The sequence below is a fragment of the Cucurbita pepo genome, chromosome 15 (assembly GCF_057944985.1).
Source record: "Cucurbita pepo subsp. pepo isolate OVF chromosome 15, ASM5794498v1, whole genome shotgun sequence".
Classification (NCBI taxonomy): domain Eukaryota; kingdom Viridiplantae; phylum Streptophyta; class Magnoliopsida; order Cucurbitales; family Cucurbitaceae; genus Cucurbita; species Cucurbita pepo.
Window position 1 is genome coordinate 8,584,274 of NC_141812.1, and position 18,434 is coordinate 8,602,707.

General features: G+C 34.1%; 2 protein-coding genes across 3 annotated transcripts; one reads left to right on the forward strand and one right to left on the reverse strand.

The window, feature by feature from the left end:
• On the reverse strand, positions 1-6,075 carry LOC111811240 (heat shock protein). Of its 2 annotated transcripts, none has more exons than XM_023698001.2 (10): positions 5,794-6,075; positions 5,534-5,635; positions 5,256-5,415; positions 4,986-5,165; positions 3,453-3,587; positions 3,153-3,235; positions 1,732-1,825; positions 1,548-1,646; positions 1,270-1,360; positions 1-317 (listed from the first exon to the last, which is right to left on the reverse strand). In XM_023698001.2, the coding sequence occupies exons 1-8, from the start codon at positions 6,045-6,047 to the stop codon at positions 1,557-1,559; spliced, it is 1,098 nt and encodes a 365-aa protein (XP_023553769.2). In that variant the 5' UTR covers positions 6,048-6,075; the 3' UTR covers positions 1-317; positions 1,270-1,360; positions 1,548-1,556. The 2 variants fall into 2 exon arrangements, with proteins under 2 accessions (XP_023553769.2, XP_023553768.2); XM_023698000.2 differs by having other exon boundaries at positions 1,270-1,372.
• A 1,408-nt stretch (positions 6,076-7,483) lies between these two features.
• LOC111811433 (DNA polymerase V family) lies at positions 7,484-17,762 on the forward strand. Its single transcript, XM_023698277.2, has 9 exons — positions 7,484-7,643; positions 9,220-9,837; positions 10,442-10,567; positions 10,678-10,875; positions 12,103-12,330; positions 12,446-13,570; positions 13,833-14,120; positions 15,101-15,539; positions 16,436-17,762. The coding sequence occupies exons 2-9, from the start codon at positions 9,247-9,249 to the stop codon at positions 17,299-17,301; spliced, it is 3,861 nt and encodes a 1,286-aa protein (XP_023554045.2). The 5' UTR covers positions 7,484-7,643; positions 9,220-9,246; the 3' UTR covers positions 17,302-17,762.
• Positions 17,763-18,434: the final 672 nt, after the last annotated feature.

An 18,434-nucleotide genomic window follows, 5' to 3' on the forward strand; every position in this document is an offset into this window, starting at 1 on the left:
TGCATGTAAGGACGGTCTAATCACATTAGAGGTAGGGTCTTTACAGATGGAATCATAGTAAAACATCTCCCAATAGGAAGTAGTTTAGGAACGAATCAAGATAGAGCTAGTGGGCATGTGACTCCCCAATAAAATAAGGATACATGAATAAACTGAAACCACGTCTGAATGAGAATAATTATAAGAATATGAAATTATAGTTTACAAAAACTTAGAAAGAATTGATAGTACAAGGTGCACCTACTTGTTCGATGACTTAATCATATGATCTTCATAGTTAGGTGTACTTAGCTTGAGACAAAACATGATAAAAAGACCTGTGTTGATTTAAGAAACAATATTGACTTTTAGAATCATTCTAAGACAAGAAGACTGACATACTCATGTTAGAATGAATGCGACAAAAAATATCGAATCCTAACCATTGAATCTGAATTTCAAATTCTAGTTCTAGCAATTCTAAAAAGCTTCATGTAAATGTGATTGTTTGCATTTCTATTTATTTCATTTCATTCCAACACATTCTCATTGACGAGTAAACTCACCCTAATTTAAATAAGCAAAAAAGAAGGTTTTGATTTTGAAAAGAGAGAAATAGTTAAATGTTTGACTTCTACCTTAGATAATACTAATAATAAGGATAATGTTTAATTTTTAGAAAAAAAGTAATTAACACCTTAAACTCTAAGACTTTTAATTTCAACAAATGAGACCCTAATTTAAATAAATATTACCAACTTTTTCTCTCCATTTAATTTATGTTAATTCACCTACTAACTTTAACAAAAGAAAGTGGAGAAGTCTTCATCAAATAATTGATTTAAATAAAATATATAAACCATGTAACAACTTTAAGATTAAGATTATAATACTTAACTAAGTTTTAAATTGACAAACTCAGGGATCAAATTACATTTTTCCCTTACTTTTTATGGTTTACTTATACTTTATGATAGTATTTGTTAATTATGTTTGCTACAGAAAATGTAATAGTGAAACTGCCTACAACCACTCAATTTTAGTTTGTTATTCACATTTTTCAACCATTTATTTTCTTTTTGTTGTACTATTAAATTCTATCGTATAGTTTTAATTTCTTTTACTGCATAACATACTACTAAAGATACTCAGGTGCCAGTTGATAGAGAAATAAAATTGTGTTTAAATGATTTTATGAGTAGCATTAAGATTTTGCATTTTAAAACATATTATGATTTTAAAAAATATAATGAGAATTAATATAAAATTTTCGTATAATCGAGGAAGAACCTGTGGGGATGCGGGTCGGAAGGAGGTCGAGATGTCCATGTCGAGATGTCCATGCCGAGATGGGGATTAAAGAATCCCCTCTTTGCTCCACCTGTTGTTGACCCTAAGCCCAACATGTAGTTATCAATATTAATTCGAACATATATCCTCAAACTTTGACACTAGATTAAAATTAAACACTTAAAACTCCTGTTTTGATACTAAGTTAAATTATCATAAACTCGAAGGTTCGAGCGATGATGAATTAGAGTAACTACGATATGTTATCAATATTTTACCTGAGTTTGTCAGGATGAATTCACCACTCGCCATTTATTGTACTCGTCCATCCTGATCATAAAAGAACTTGAACTTGGCGAACCCCCACCACCATAAGCCTTCAGGATTTAAAATGCTAAGAAACTCAGTAACTGTACCTCAATGACTTCAATACAAAGAACTAAGAGTTCAAGCAATACTCACTTTGGAGACCTCAGATGTATCGGTAGCACCATCCGTGGTCCTCAAACACATTTTAAGATTTTTTCGTTGCATGTATATGACAGCTCCTACAGGCCTGAAGCACAAAAGAACTTGTGGTTTCAAGATAGAAATGACCAAAATAGAATCAAGCTACGTTAATCGCTGCCAAATACCACAGGGTTTTGGTTACTCTAAAGGTTGAAGGATATGTTGGGGGAGGTGATTCCTTTTATTTTCTCCTAGAAGTTGGATTTTTAAGAGCTTGTTTAGTAGACAAATTGAAAATATAAATTTGGAAACGAAGTTGTATTTCATGTTTTAAGATGTGTGTTTTGGTAACATATTAAAAAATTTGATCACAATTTAAACAACTCTTCAAAATATGTTTGATGCAACATATTTATAAATCATAAAACTAGTGGTAGTTATCCACTAAATATTAGACTGAATATAAACCAAAAAAATGAATTAACAAAAATGAATTAAGATTATAACATGAAATAGTATTAGAGTTTTTATCTTTAAATCCAAACCTACATTGTAAAGTTTTGAATTCAAATTCTAGTTAAAATAATAAAAAAGACATAAAAATATTGTTTTCAAAATTTGTACTATTTGGATCACAAAATCCAAAAACAATTAATAAAAATACATGTCTGTGAATCAAAAAACATGAATTCAGACTTTCTACCAAAACATGCCATTTGCTTCTTTGCTAACCTCTAGAATATTTGAGGATTTATTTTTAAAGGTACTGAGAAATTTTCGAAGGAGGTTTGGACACGGGTCGTCTTTAAAGTTTTGTAAATTATCTTTAATTTCTAATTCTTAACAAATGAAGCAATTACATCTCATGTAGTTACCTTTTGTTTGGTTTTTATAATATCTGGATTCTTATTAGAATAACAATCAGCAAGGCCTAAACTGTAAGGTGATTGTCTCCAATATCAACTTATTCCCAACATGAATGAGATTTTTACACTGGCAAAGGCAGACCGTTCTCATACTTTTAAGCTTTAGGATTTCAGAAGTATCAGAGATAGGGATCCAAGTCGGTTTTCCTTTCCTCTATTAGTGATTCTATAATCCGATTGATACATGGATCTTGTCATCTTGGATGTTCTACATGTTCGAGGACAAACATCATCTAGTTTTATAGTTTTAACCTTAGGAAATATTCATTAAGTTTCCTAGCAGTGAGGTTAACTACAATAAATCATTTATCAGGATGGAGATAACCAGGAAATAATAGCTTTATATGTAGTGGGAGCATCCTTGAGTCTCTAATCTTCAAAAATCAATGGTCATGACACAAACAAATTTGACCATAATTACCCAAATAGGTTAACAGTAGACACCAGAAGAAAACGGGAATGAGAAACTCCTTTACAATATTTTCAGGGAAAAGTTTAACAATTTACCTCAATCCAGCTGCAGCACTTCTCAAACTTAGTTGCTTCCCAATTTCATCGCTCAAGTTGGAATTCCCATCTGCTCTTACTGCCTACGCACAGATATTCAAGTCCTTGGAGATAAAAATGTAAAACAAATTCAAGGAAATAATTACAAACAAAGGCATGAAACTAATATACAATTATGTCCAGCATATAAAAAGTTCTTTGATGGAAAGGACAAATTCAGAGATGAAGAAAGAGGACTATGAGAGTCCTGGAAAAGATTTGCAATGAATCAGTTCTAAACACAAGAAGAAGTGTTCTTACCAGACACTCGCCATAAAATCCCCTCCCCAGATGAATTTTAAAAGCCTTGTCTAGGAATTGTTTTGCAACATTTTCACGAGAAGCGATAAAGTCAGTTCCCTTGGCAATCAATTCCAAAGAATTCATCTCCAGCAACTGCAAGAGCGTGATTCACAGTTCATTATATGTCAAGTACAGAAGCAGAAATATTTTTAAGTGAAATCTATAACTTAAAGACAGAGAGGAGATATCAGCAGAGCTTTTATGATAATGTCAAACTAATACACAGAAGCAGCGCTGATTGAAATAAAAGACATAAAACCCACCTCTCAAAAATTTGAAGCCCAAGATCTAAAAGTGCAGAAGCTAAAATGCTTTAATTTTATTCAAAAGAATCATATCTTATTGATATTTTAGCTCGAACTGATTCCCCATATTTAGTCTGGACCTCGATATTAGCTATTTCAGTCATATTCAGAATGCCAGTAATTTAACTTCGTATTTCAATCCAAGATGTATTCCCCATTAATTATCCAGATCATCATCCGCTCCTGAAATACACAAGAAATTTTAGCACCCTATGAATACCTTGTCTACTTAAGATAACAAGCTATCTCCCTTATTGAATGGTTAAGAGGCACAACAGCAGTTATAAAGGACAATTTTTTTTGGTTATTGAAGCAATGGCGTTGGTTGTTAGATTATAATTCAAATGAAGTGAAAATGATCAACCAAGAATACAATGATGAAGTTATGAATAACTTACACCAAATTTAAGTAGTATATTAACCGACCCAAAAATGTTTTGTTTGTCTAAAATTTTCAATTCAATTGATTCAACGAAACCTTCTATAGAGAAATATCTCTCAGAGGGCTCTTTTTCCTCCATAACATGATCATGACCAGCCTTTCATATGTCCTTATTCAAACTAAGACATTTGAACATGCGTTTAGATGATCCATGACGGCTGGAGCTGCTTTTTCCATAATTGCTATAAACTGAGAGAATATCCTTGTCTGAGCTATTACCAAAAGGCAGAATTAAGATTCATAAATTGACGAGACTTTTGAAGATCCATTAAAATAAAAAAAATAATTCAAGTTTATTAAGAGGTTTTGTTAGTAGCAGTTTAATGTTAATTTCCTGTTCTTTTTCCCTGTGCAAATGTGTATTAAATTTTGAAAGTTGACTGAATGAATGTTACGTGGTGTTTTAGCATCTTAAATGGGAAAAAGTTAACTAATTGGCACCCAATCACAATAGAAACAAGGTTATAACAGGTCTCGCTACATACTTTGGTACTACATACAAACTTCTAACACGAAAATGGTCTCTTATACGCTCCTTCTCCAAACAGATTTGAATACAAAACAGATTAGATTTGAATATGAAACAGATTAGCAATGTGAAAAATGGCACTGCAAACAGATTTCAAAACTTTCTTTAGAACTAATGGAAACTTAGTTGAAGCTTATAAATAGTTAAAGAAACAAACAAAATTTAGCATTAGAGTATCAAGATAAAAAAAATCAAATAGATAGAATAGTCCAAACCTGTTCATAGATGTATGGATTAGTGATACAGTTCAATTTCGATCGCCACTCACTGAATCCAATGTTAAATGCCCTAATATCAGGTAAGCTCCATCTTCGAAGATCCCCGTCCTCGATGTACTTGAGAACCATTTCAATTCGACTTCTATCCTTTAGTTCTAAAAGGTCTGCAACAGGATCCTGATCATTAGAAGAGCAAAACAAAACAGTGAGCCAACACACACAAGCAGATGAGCTAATGGTACATTAATACAAGTCCATTTCACTTACACAAGGAGTTTCCATATCCACAAGTCTAGAGGAGAAATATTCATACACAGCCGTAGAGCTACTCTTCTCAAGATTTACGCGAATTGACAGATTCTTAGGGCGATCTTCCGTAGGGATAGTATGTGGAAGTGATGATTTACGATGATCAAAACAGACGACCCTAATTCAATTAACAAAACCAAGAAATCTGAACAAACCATAACTATTTTCAAACATAACTAAAAATTAAAAAGAACTAAACGCGGATCAGTAATTATCAGACAACATCATCAACTTACTCACAATTGGCTCGACGTGAAACGGCGGCAGCAAATCCTTTCGGACCCAAGAAGTCGAGAAAATAGCATCGCTCAAGCCCTTCAACATACAAATCCTCGATCCTGTAAAATAATAAAGTACAGAAGAGTTCAGAATCGTTAGAAAATCACGTCGGAGTTCGAAATTCTAGTAATATTCAGCTAAAAAGTTACTCAACGCAGCATTAGAGACAGCGAATTCATGTAAAATAAGCGAAGCATTAAGAGAAGCGCGATGGAACCTGAAAGGAACAGCGGAAGAGAAAGGCAGAATGAGGCAAGGGAGACGAAGACGAGTATGAAACAAGTGTGCAAAGAGGGCTGAGAAAGCTCCAGAAAACGAAGGATAGTTGTAGAACACCACATTGGGAACTCTGTCTTCTGCAGCTTTGGCTATGGCGTCCAAGGAAGCATCAGAACGGAAGCTCCTAAGCTTCGAACATGGCGGGAATGGGCAGATTGTCCTTCCCCGTAGTCGCTGAAGCATAGGAACCATGGAAGGGTTGGAAAATGGTTCTGAAATCTCTCAATTAAGTTCAGTTATAAAAAAAATTAAATAAAATAATAATAATAATAATAAATTAAATTAATTAAAAAAAATAGATTAAGTTTGAGTTAATCGATTTTTTATTCAAATTTTAATTGTTATTAAAATATTAATCATGAAATATCACTTTTTTTTTTTGTTTTAAATATTTAATTAAAATTTAAAATATAATTTTTTTTTTCAAAATTACATTGGTTCAAAATTATTTTTTAAAATTAGTTCGATAATAAAAAAACAATTACCATAACAAAATATATATATATATATATATATATATTAAGATATTTGGTGGGTTGATTCCTAGCAAATAAATAAATAAATAAATAAATATTTTTTAATAATAAAATATATATGTATATATATTAAATTAATAAAGAAATTTAAACGATTTTATTTATTTGAATTTAATTAATAATCCAACCCGATCTTTAATTAAAAAATAATTTTTTTATCTTTAATTTTATAACTTTAGATGTATTAACTTGGTTTCTTTTAATTTTAAATTTACAATAATTAATCTCTTTCCTTTTATCAAAATTAAAAATTAATTTTTATTAATTTAACTACGGTGTAGTTTATAAACGCATTGCCACATATACATATACATATATATATATATATATAATCTTCGTCCCCGATCCCATTTATTTAAAGGAGAGAAATATCTTCTCACTCTCTCCCACTTTCTCCATTTAAACAGGGAATTTTCATCTTGTTCGAGGCGAGTCCCCACGGGCACATACCTCACAAGTTAAACATGCATCTCTAGGTAGTTCTCTCTACATGGTTTACGCACATACACGCGATACGTGTGGCCATATTAGGTGAGTTTACTAACATACCCCTAAGCCTGACTACGAGCAAACACACACTCCCATTTCCAAAAACCAATGAAAAATAATAATATCCCGAGTGTATGCATCTGTACACCACATAATTGAAGAGAGTAATCCATGGTCTCACAAGAGTAAAACGTGCACGAGGTCCCACATATATAATCATAGTTCAGTGAGATATAGCATATGATACTTTCATACGTAACATGACTCAAATTCGTATGTGACAAACATACATATTCATGGCGTTTCAATCCTATTTATTATATATTTTATATTATTATAATATCGTATTAATCATGTTTAAACTGCAGTGGAAGCATATACATCATATAAAAATATATAAGTTTTTAAAATATTAAATTAGATATAAAATTTAAAATTTCAATTAATTTAATCAAATTAACCTATTTGCTGGCGTGTACACTTTTTGTAAATTAATAAGAAAAATATATAAAATAAATTTAAAAACCCTAAACCCTTACATATTTGTAACAACGTAAATAAAAAAAATATATAATAATAAAAATAATAAATTTGATGAAACCCTAAACCCTTTATCTTCCGCTACCTCTCACGTGCTGCACTTCTTCTTCTTCTCCACGCCGGCTCCCACTCTCTTTCAGCAGCTCCGCGTCGCCGTCGGGCCACTCTCTCATTCCGTCGTGCCCCGGCCGTCTTTCTGCCGCCGCAGCCTCCCTCTTTGGAGGTTACATTGATTTTCTTCTCTCTTGTTTTTACTGTTATTCTACCAATCTCCATCCATGTCTTTCTTCTCACTTGAAAAACTCAAATAGGACATGTTAATGGACGAATGGAGGAGTTGTTATAGATATCTATATGTATGTTAAGAACAGCAGCAGAATAGCAACGAAAAAAAAAAAAATTTCAGCCTTGCGGCGAATTGAGACTCTTCGAACTCCCGTTTTCTTCCTTCTCTGCCTTGTGATATTTTGTGCATGTCTGTTTATTGAGACTTTGATAATCCGTATTATCTCTTTGGTCTCTGCGGAAAATTGTCTTGTTTCTGCGACCATGAATTTTCCAGAATCTCCTTCTGCTAAGTAATTTATCGTTTACCAATTTTTTCCGACAAATAAATTGAAAAAACTCATAGATGTTAGAATTAAAGCTGTCTAAGGAAATTTCTGCTGGAAACTGGCGCTTCCATGGCGGCTTGTTTCTATGTTCTTGCAAAGAGCACGCCACTACTCAATGTATATCTATTTTTTGCAAGTTATCGTTAGAAAGTGGAGGATTCTTTTATCCAATTCACTTTAAATTCCTTGCTCGTAGGAGTTCTTTTGATTGACAGAACAACCCCACCCATATTTATATTAATAGATTATAGTTTGATGAGAAATTAAGTCTTTATGAAAATTGGAAGCTCTCACTAATCAATCACCCACGATACTTTTACTGGAAATAAGAGCAGCCTCTATGCCTTGTATTCTATGTACGTGATTAAAGAAGTTATAGAAAATGCATAGGGTAAAATAGGCATGTATTAGAACGTGGAATGGATGGATTAGAGGAGACGTAATTATTCTATCCTTAACCCCACCGATATACAGTATAGATGAGAAAAACCTATTATAGAACCCAAAATTGTATTCTATAAGACGTAGAGGAGGTAAAGAAGACAGAGTGTATTATAAATCTTAAACTAGTTGGCTTGGCTGAAAATAGTTGAGATACTTTATCTGTATAAGTTCGGCCGAAAATAGTTTATGACATCTATCGTCATCAAAGCATGGGAAAAAGGTGACCCAGTTGTTTCAATTTGGATTGGTTTCTTTCCTTCTGTTCACACAGTTTAGTTGAATGTCGAGCAATCAAATTGAAACGATGCATACTCCTTCCCAAAGCTACAACATGACTTCTAAATTATTCATGAGCTTCTAGGGACCTTCTATTCTTGTCCTGTTGGTTACAATCCAAACGTTTGAGTGCCTGCCTCTTCTTTAACTTCAACGTCCTTTCTCTTTGATGTTTTTCTGTGCTATAATTTTTCTATTTTCTTATGCTTCTTCTAAATTTTAAATAGTTAGTAGTAAGTTAAGAAGCTAATGGTAACAATCTATTTCCTAACGGAAAAGGACCATATATTTGGATTTCAGCAAGCACCAATGTCTGAGTAGAATTCCAGTGTATTTTATATGTTCATATAGTGTCTGACAGGTTTTTTGATCTGTGCATTATTAAAATTCCAGTTTCTTTTGTACGTTCATATAGTGATTGTCACTTTTTTAATTTTCTTTTATTCTGTGCATTCTTGATACCAGAAAAATTCAGGAGAATTCTTTTATACAATGGACAGTAAAAAAAGAGGCTCTAACCCAACAGATGGAGTGGAGATCCAGAAAGATACATCGATGGTTGACGTTAGTGCTGTTCCAAAATCCTTAAAGAGAAAAATGAAGAAGGATAAACAGAAAGACGCTGAACTGGAAAATGGGGATGTTGATGTTTCCTCTTCTTCCTTTCCCGATTCTGAGAAACCAATGGAGAGAAAAAAGAAAAGGAAAACATTTGACAAAGAAAGAAAGCGAGCTGTTTCGGAAAGTGAAGAACCCAAGGCAAAACAAACAAGTGTAAAGGTTAAAGCTGATGAGACTAAGCCGTCTTCTGTCTCTGTTTCAAGCAGTGGTCTTCCAGAGTTTCATATCAGTGTTTTTAAGGACTTGGCATCTGCTGACATTTTGGTGAGAGAATCAGCTGCAGAAGCTTTGGCAACTGAGCTGCTAAAGGTTCAACAAGCATATGAAAAGCTTGAAAATAAGGATTTGGTTGAGGGTGGATTAAAACTGGAAGCTGAGAAGGATGATGGCTTGGATAATTGTGCCCCATCTGTGAGATATGCTGTACGTAGACTGATTCGAGGCGTGTCTTCTTCGAGAGAGGTATATTTTGATTTTATCTATCTAGAGCATCTTTCGCTCTACCTTTTTAGTAGTACAATAAGTGGATAACATTCCAGACTATCATCATAAAGTTTCAGGTTCGAGGCCAATGTAAAAAGTAAACTTCATTTCTAAAATATGAAAGAACAATCAATATTCAAAAACAATATTATTTCATAAGTAGATTTTATTACAATTTCTTCAAGAATGCCATAACAAAAAAGTGTAATGATGAAATTAGCTATATAAATTTCTATTCTTGAAGTTACAATTACAGTGGGGGTTTGATTTTCTCATATTATTCTATTTAGTAATCTGACACACTTTTGATTCTTTTGAAAAATCACATGGTTTCGTAATTTCTCTGAGGTTGTTTTTTTTTTTTTTGGTCATCAACGGATCTTGGTCTAGAATGCATGTAGAAGTGCTCCTTTCCTCAGATCCTTTGTTAATTTTACTAGTTTTGGCTGAGCAATATGATGTTTTTCCCTGTTATTGATGGTGTCTCAGGTTGATGAAAACTTTGATGATTTTGTAGATTATTTCTATCCATTTGATGCAATCCTAACTTTCCTTCTGTGCTTGCTATGGATTACAATTGCAGTGTGCTAGACAGGGTTTTGCCTTAGGATTAACTGCATTGATAGGTACACAGTCCAACGTCAAGGTGGACTCATTGCTGAAACTTATTACTAATATATTAGAGGTTTCTTCATCAATGAAGGGCCAGGTAATCTAGAGTCATCTACACGGATTTATTCTATCATTCTATGATATGGTTTCTGTGTTCTGGTTAATTTTTTTTTAATGTTACTTCATTACTTTTTTATGGTGATGCAGGAAGCGAGGGACTGTCTTTTGGGTCGCTTGTTTGCATATGGGGCTCTTGTTCACTCAGGAAGACTAACTGAAGAATGCTCTTCTGATAAAAACTCTTCACATGTGAAGGAAATCACCAGTGTTCTTATATCTCTTGCAGCTAAAAAACGTTATCTACAAGAGCCAGCTGTCTTAATTATTGTAGAATTGGTAGAAAAGGTATGTTATCTATTTAATTATATGCTATTCCTTGGAGTTCTTTTGGTTTTTAAATCAAGAGCTGTCTTCACTTGGAGATACTGAAAAAAAAAAAAAAAAAAAAAGAAGGAGAAGAAAAGAAGTTAATGAGCACATGGACTTCTTAAGAATGGGCAGGCAAAAACAATTTTTTCAAATAGAAATGTTCCACTTATGTTTTTTAACAGAGCATATAATTTCGAATGGAGGTATTATTTTCTAAATTTATTTATTGTATATTTTTTTAATGTTAAATTAAATAAATTTTTGTGTATATTGGACAAGTTAGAAATAATTTATGATGTTGGGTCGATGGAATTATGAAATTGGCTTCTTTGACACATTGCTTTTTGGATAAATTTGCCTATCTTGGTTCTTCTCAAGCAAAGCTCATGATTGAATAGGGTAATTTCTAGCCTCTAGGTGGTCACCATTTCAAACATTGTGTTAAGGTCCTTAACTTTTAGCGTTTTAGGACTTCAATGGGAAATATGTCTAGAAATGAAACCTTAGGGTTTGTTTTTAAAACTAACTTTTCAATGATATAGCAAATGGGTATCTAACTTTTGACGAAGACACAAACTTGGGGTACATTAAACTAAAATGACGTGATACACAAAACTGTGATGCAATGCAATACACAAAACTGAGATGGCAAGTAAAATCACAAAAAAATAACCCGAATCCCACCATCCAGCATAAACTTATTAGAAATCCTTTCCCAACTTTGTCCATTAAAAACAAAAGTAATCACCAAACTCAACGAGACAATTAGCTTTAGCATGCAATCTACCACCTAACTCTTTAGGAAATGATTTATTGGAGCATCTTTTGTAAACTCATTTGGCCTTAAGTGGGTGGATGGGTGAGCCACTCCTCTTTGATTCATTGTGTATAACATGAAGAAATGCAGATAGCCCTCTTGTGTAGTCAGTAGAGCTCATTACTCTCGATATTTCATATGAAACTAAATGAGAATTACCTTATTTATATTATGAGTGGTTCAATTTTTCTTAGAATTTATTTCATTTTTGGAAATAATTGAAAATGCCAAAATGGTTGTAAACTTGTTGGTGTTTGCCCACCTATTCTTCCGCCATTATGTTTGGGTCACTTTTTCTTATGGCTGTACCTAGTTGCTTTTCAAAAGCTATTTTTTTTGTCTCAACTTAATCTCCCCCCCCTGATAATGGTGTTATGGTTTTGTAGTTAACACCCGAGTCAGTGTTGAATCATGTGCTTGAAGCTCCTGGAATTCAAGAGTGGTTTGAAGCAGCTACTGAAGTTGGGAACCCAGATGCACTGCTGTTGGCTTTAAAATTACGAGAAAAAGTTTCTGCTGATTGTCCAACATTAGTTAAACTTTTACCAAATCCATTCAATCCTAGTAGATTCTTTTCTGTTGATCATCTGTCATCCCTAGTCAACTGTTTCAAGGTGCTACTTGGAAGTGTCCATCTTTTTCTACAAGAAGTTCTATTGTAATAACAATTTAAGAATTGAATCACTGAAATATTTTTTTCTTTTTTTTTTTGTGCATGGTATTTGGCAGGAGTCTACTTTTTGCCAGCCCAGAGTTCACAGCTTATGGCCTGTTCTGCTAAACATTTTGTTGCCTGATACAGTTTTGCAAGCTCAAGATGCATTGTCTGTTTCAATCTCATTGAAGAAGCATAAAAAGAACCGTAAAAGTGGCTCCTCTGAAGAAGAAATTCTGGTAAACTTTAAAAACTTTTTTGAAGTTGTAATTGAAGGAGCACTTCTGCTATCATCTCATGATCGTAAGCACTTGGTGTTTGATGTTCTACTTCATCTACTGCCAAGACTGCCAGCAAATTTTATCCCTGCTATGCTGTCATATAAAGTTGTCCAGTGCCTGATGGACATACTTTCAACGAAGGATTCTTGGTTGCATAAAGTTGTGCAGAATTTTCTAAAAGAATTATCTGAATGGGCACTGCATGATGATGTCAGAAAAGTTTCCGTTGTTGTGGCTTTACAGAAGCACAGCAATGGCAAGTTTGATAGTATTACACGAACAAAAGCAGTTCAACACTTGATGTCCGAGTTTAAGACGGAATCGGGTTGCTTTCTGTTTATTCAGAACTTGATGAGCATGTTTGTGGATGAAAGTCAAACATCAGAGGAACCTTCAGATCAAAGTCAAACAACTGATGACAACTCAGAGGTTGGTTCGGTTGAGGATAAGGACTCCATTGGAACAATGGGAAACTCTGATTTTTTGAGAACTTGGATTATAGAATCTCTACCATGTATGTTGAAACACTTAAAGCTGGAACCTGAAGCAAAATTCCGAGTGCAGAAAGAAGTTTTGAAATTTCTAGCTGTCCAGGGTTTGTTCACTGCATCGCTTGGCACAGAAGTGACATCTTTTGAATTGCAGGAGAAATTTAAGTGGCCAAAAGCTCCCACATCTAGTGCTCTTTGCATGATGTGTATTGAACAACTGCAGTTATTACTTGCTAATGCTCAAAAGGGCGAGGGGTCTCATGGTTTGGTTAATGGTCTTGAGCCAAATGATCTTGGCTCTTATTTTATGAGGTTTCTCAGTACTTTACGCAACATTCCTTCAGTTTCTCTATTCCGTCGCCTGAGTGATGAGGATGAAGATGCATTCAAGAAACTACAAGAGATGGAAACCAGGTTATGGAGAGAGGTAACTTTCTACGTTTAATAAATTTGTTATGTATTAATATCAACAATAAGCTAGCAATATTTTATAACAATTGAATTGGAAGACATGTTAGAAATTTATAATTAGAGTTGAGGAAATTCTGCAAAAATGTTTCTCAATTTTGACTGATCAAAAACCTATATTATATTAGGGATTAAAGATCAATAGTTTATCTTTTAATTTGACATGCAATTTTGTAAATATTAATTTATGGTGTCATTAATAAATATTACTTTGTTGTCAGGAAAGGAATTACGGATTAAGTGCTGATGCAAACAAATTGCATGCACTGAGGTACTTGCTCATCCAGTTGCTTTTGCAAGTGCTCCTTCGACCAGAGGAATTTACTGAGGCTGCAACAGAATTAATTATATGTTGTAAGAAAGCCTTTTCTTCTGCTGATCTACTAGGCTCCTCTGGAGATGATGAGTTGGATGGTGATGGAACACCGCAGTTAATGGATGTTCTTGTGGACACATTGCTCTCATTGCTACCACAGTCATCGGCACCCATGAGGTCTGCCATTGAGCAGGTGCGTGCAAGGCTGAATGTTGCAAATTGTGTATACTAGTAATTGAGGTTTATTTTTGCATCTATCTATATATTTACATTATATGGTTGCAATTATGATGTTGATAAAAAAACTGGCATTGCTGATGTAAACTATAGCTAACTTTGAGGATTTCAGTAATTACTCCCCTCTAGTTATTGTTTCAAATGAAATTCGCTTTTTGTAAATCGTTTGGGCGCTTTGTTAAATTTTATCTTTTGTCCTTTATCTCATTTAAGCATGTTCATTGCATGAATAGCAAGTGTTCGTTTTTTTTCAAATACTTTTTAAACACTAATGCTTTTCTTTTCTTAATTTTCTTACTCATAAGGGGGTTTCCTTGTTTGGATAATTTTTCTTCTCGCATTTTCCCTATAATAATAGATATATTACTCCAGCCTTCCTCTTTTTCACTAGTAACTTTATGAATGCAAAGTATTATAGTTTACATCATTCACATTATTGTTCATGGTATCTCATTTGAAGTATGTACACACATGTTGCATACTCAAGGGGAGGGGATAAGTCAGATATTTTTGGGGAGATTGTTAAAATCCTTTTTTCTTCTTGGTGTTTACCGATGATACTTTCTTCATATCTATGCCAGTTAACAAGCTTTTGTAATCCCCTTAGTTTCGTATTTTCATTTCCCCTTGTGCTCTTATTTTAATGAAGAAAACATATTTATCTTATTTGGGTGTATGGCTTGATTTCTTCTTCTTAATGATAACATTTTCCTGCTTGCCCTGCGGTGTAAATTACCCGTGTCGCTCCATTTGAATGGTCAATCTATCATCTTGATTTGGATAAATGGTCGCCTATGATAATTGACTGGAAGTTCTCAAATTTAATAGGTTAGCATTATCAATTGCACATGCATTCCTCAAGGAGAATAACTCAAGGCTCTCTCTATTATATTAGTTGATGAGAGAACCTGACTTTGTTTAGACTTTGTCTTGTAGGTTTTCAAGTACTTCTGTTGTGATATCACTGATGATGGGCTGATGAGAATGTTGAGGGTTGTCAAGAAAAATTTGAAACCTTCTAGACATCACAATGCAGAGGATGGAGACGAGGATGAGGATGAAGATGAGGATGGAGATTTTCTTGATGTTGAAGATGAGGAAATTAATCAAGATGAAGATAGTGATGAACATACTGATGAATCTGAAGCCATAGATAGAGTTGGAGAAGTAGGTCAAGAACATTCTGACGGTTCTGATGATTCTGAATCTGATGGAGGAATGGACGATGATGCAATGTTTCGAATGGATTCTTATCTTGCCCAAATCTTCAAAGAGCGAAAAAATCAGGCTGGGAGTGAAACTGCTCAGTCTCAGCTTATGTTATTCAAGCTTCGTGTTCTGTCACTTCTGGAAATCTACTTGCATGAAAATCCAGGTATGATGCTTTTAGCTGGATCTTCTAGGACTTGAGCAGATGCAACTTAATATAATCTAACTAATAAATTTAAAACATTGTAGGATTTAAGGAGATATAACGAAAAACATTGACCATGTTATTTCACAATTAGGATGCCACCAGTTAGTAAACCCCCAGCGCACCGAACCGATATAATAGTATCTATTTGCCATTTCTAACTTGAGGGCGACTGCATTCCGATTAGTCTACATCTCAGTTTCTTTTATCAGAATCTGTTTTAATGTTCCAAGCGTCTTATATTCCAAAATAGCATCTTCATTGAATATCTAAAATTCCTAATTTAGTTTTCCATTTTTTGAATAGAATGCTTGTTTCTCCACAATTTCTTTACTAATAGTTTTCTCTCTTTTAAATAAACGTTTGAAATCACAATCAAATTCTAGGAACAAAAACAATTTTTAGTTTTTTAGTTTTCAAACTTGGCTTGGATTGTTAGAACACTAGGGGAAAAAGAAACTCACGGTAGAAGTATTCTTCGTGAACTTATTTTAAAAAAAAACCAAATAGTTATCAATCGAGGTCTTAAAGATCCTTTTGCTTAGTCTTCCAAGTAGATATCTGGAGTTATAGATGGTTGTAATCTGCACCACGACTCTTGAAAGATAAGTTTGGGATGAAACTCAGATAGTTTTCTTTCACTTAGATCAGTAATTTCTATGGACACCTGGAGCTGAGGAAATCACAAGCAGTCCGATTCTTTATATTAGTGTAGTACTATCATATCATTGTTTCAGCTTCATGGATGATTTGCTGACATGTTCGATATTTTTAAGTGTTTATTTCAGTATCCCACTTTTTCTTGGAGTAATGATATTTTATGGTCTCTATCTGATTCGTCATTTTTTGTGGCACAGGCAAACCAAATGTTTTGTTAGTGCTCTCAAATTTGGCTCAGGCATTAGTTAACCCTCATACTACAGAAGGTAGCGAACAGCTTGAACAGCGGATATGGGGAATTTTGCAGAAAAAGATTTTCAAAGCAAAAGACTATCCGAAGGGCGAAGCGGTTCAAATGTCCACGCTTGAAAATTTGTTGGAGAAGAACCTAAAGTTGGCATCAAAACCAACCAAGAAAAAGAAATCTGCTGCAAATGTATCAAAAAAGAAGCAGACAGCATCATTGAATCATTACAAGATGATCACTTCCCTTGGTCAGAATTCATCATTTTGGATCCTGAAGATTATTGATGCAAAAAGAGTGTCCAAGCCTGAACTACAGAAAGTGTTTGATATTTTTGATAAGGTTTTGGTGGATTATTTTCATAGTAAAAAGTCTCAGATAAAGGCCGAATTTCTGAAAGAGATAATTCGAAGAAGGCCATGGGTTGGACATCAGCTTTACGGTTCTCTTCTCGAGAGATGTGTCAGTACAAATTCAGAGTTTCGGCGAATCGAAGCGTTAGATCTAATAACTGAGATGATAAAATCATCAATGTCTTCTGAAAATGGACATCATGTGACAAAGGAACTGATGGAGAACTTCCTGCATGAACTATGCAATTTGATAAAGGAGTTACTGACAAATATGCCCGAAAAGCAGGCACGACGGGCTGATGTACGCAAGTTTTGTGGCAAGATTTTCCATTTCGTATCCTCCCTTAACATTAGTAAGTCTTTCCTTTCGAGCTTGGCTCCCGAAGCTGTAGCGGTATGCGAATCTCAACTCGGCGAGCAGTTCAGTAAATTGAAGCAATTGAAGCAATTGAAGCATCGTGAATGATAATAGCAACATGTCAGTCTTAAACTAAATGGTTATCCAACAGATTCAGCCTATTTATGCTTTATTCTTGAGAGTAGAAAGTTTCTGGAGAATCTACTCATTTTGACTTAAAAAAGAAGCAAAGTTTTCTTGTTATAACTGAGATGAAACCTTGATGGATGGAGGAAAGAAAGCAAAGCTCTCACATGAAGATTCATATTCAGATTTCTGTTTCCAGAACAAAATTTTTGGGGCTGGTTCCTGGAGGAACGACGACCTTATAATATTGGCGATCGCCCGACGCAGGTGCTTATTGGTTGTTCCTAGATAGTTGTGATCTCTTGTTTTAAACTGTGTTAAACGCATAGAACATTTATTACTTACTAGTTACAAACTCAAGTATTGGTCAAAATACCATTTAGATTGATTTGTTTTGTTTTGTTCTCTGTATTTTATTATCGAAAGAATCATTTGGCTGTTCATTCTTGATGATGTCCTGTTCTTCATAGTTTCTTTGCATTTGGCAGATGAGCGGGCAGTACTTGTTCTTAGTTTTAGATAATGTTCTGTCTTTTTATAGATGGATCTTTGCTAGTAAAATATTGAAAGTTTTGTAAGCTTATTAGGGAAATAGATGCCTTTTTTAATTCCTTTTTTCATGTATTGAAGAATTTGTCCAATGTTTTTAAATTTCAATGCTTGGACGGTTTTACTTGTCTTGTTGTTCCATTGATTGATGATACTTGCCACCAACTAAACGCCTCAACCTTGTTTGAACTCTCTTAGTTTGAACTCTCTATGATACCAAGTGTAACGATCCAAACTGGTGGGTATGCTAGGAAAAGGTTTAGGAAAAGTGTAACGACCCATTAGTAGATATTGTCTTTTCTGGACTTTTCTTCTTGTTGGCTCACTGCCTTGTGTCTTCCCCCATTCGGGTTTTACTAGAGGCTGACACAATACCCGGTATCTATATGTAACGACCCGAACCCACTGCTAGTCAATTTTGGACTTTTCTTTTAAATATGCTAGGAGAAACGTCCTTGTTGGCTCACCGCCTTGTGTCTTCCCCCATTCGGAGCTCAATGGAGACTGGCATAATACCCGGTATCTAAAAGTAACGACCCGAACCTACTTCTAGTCAATTCTGGACT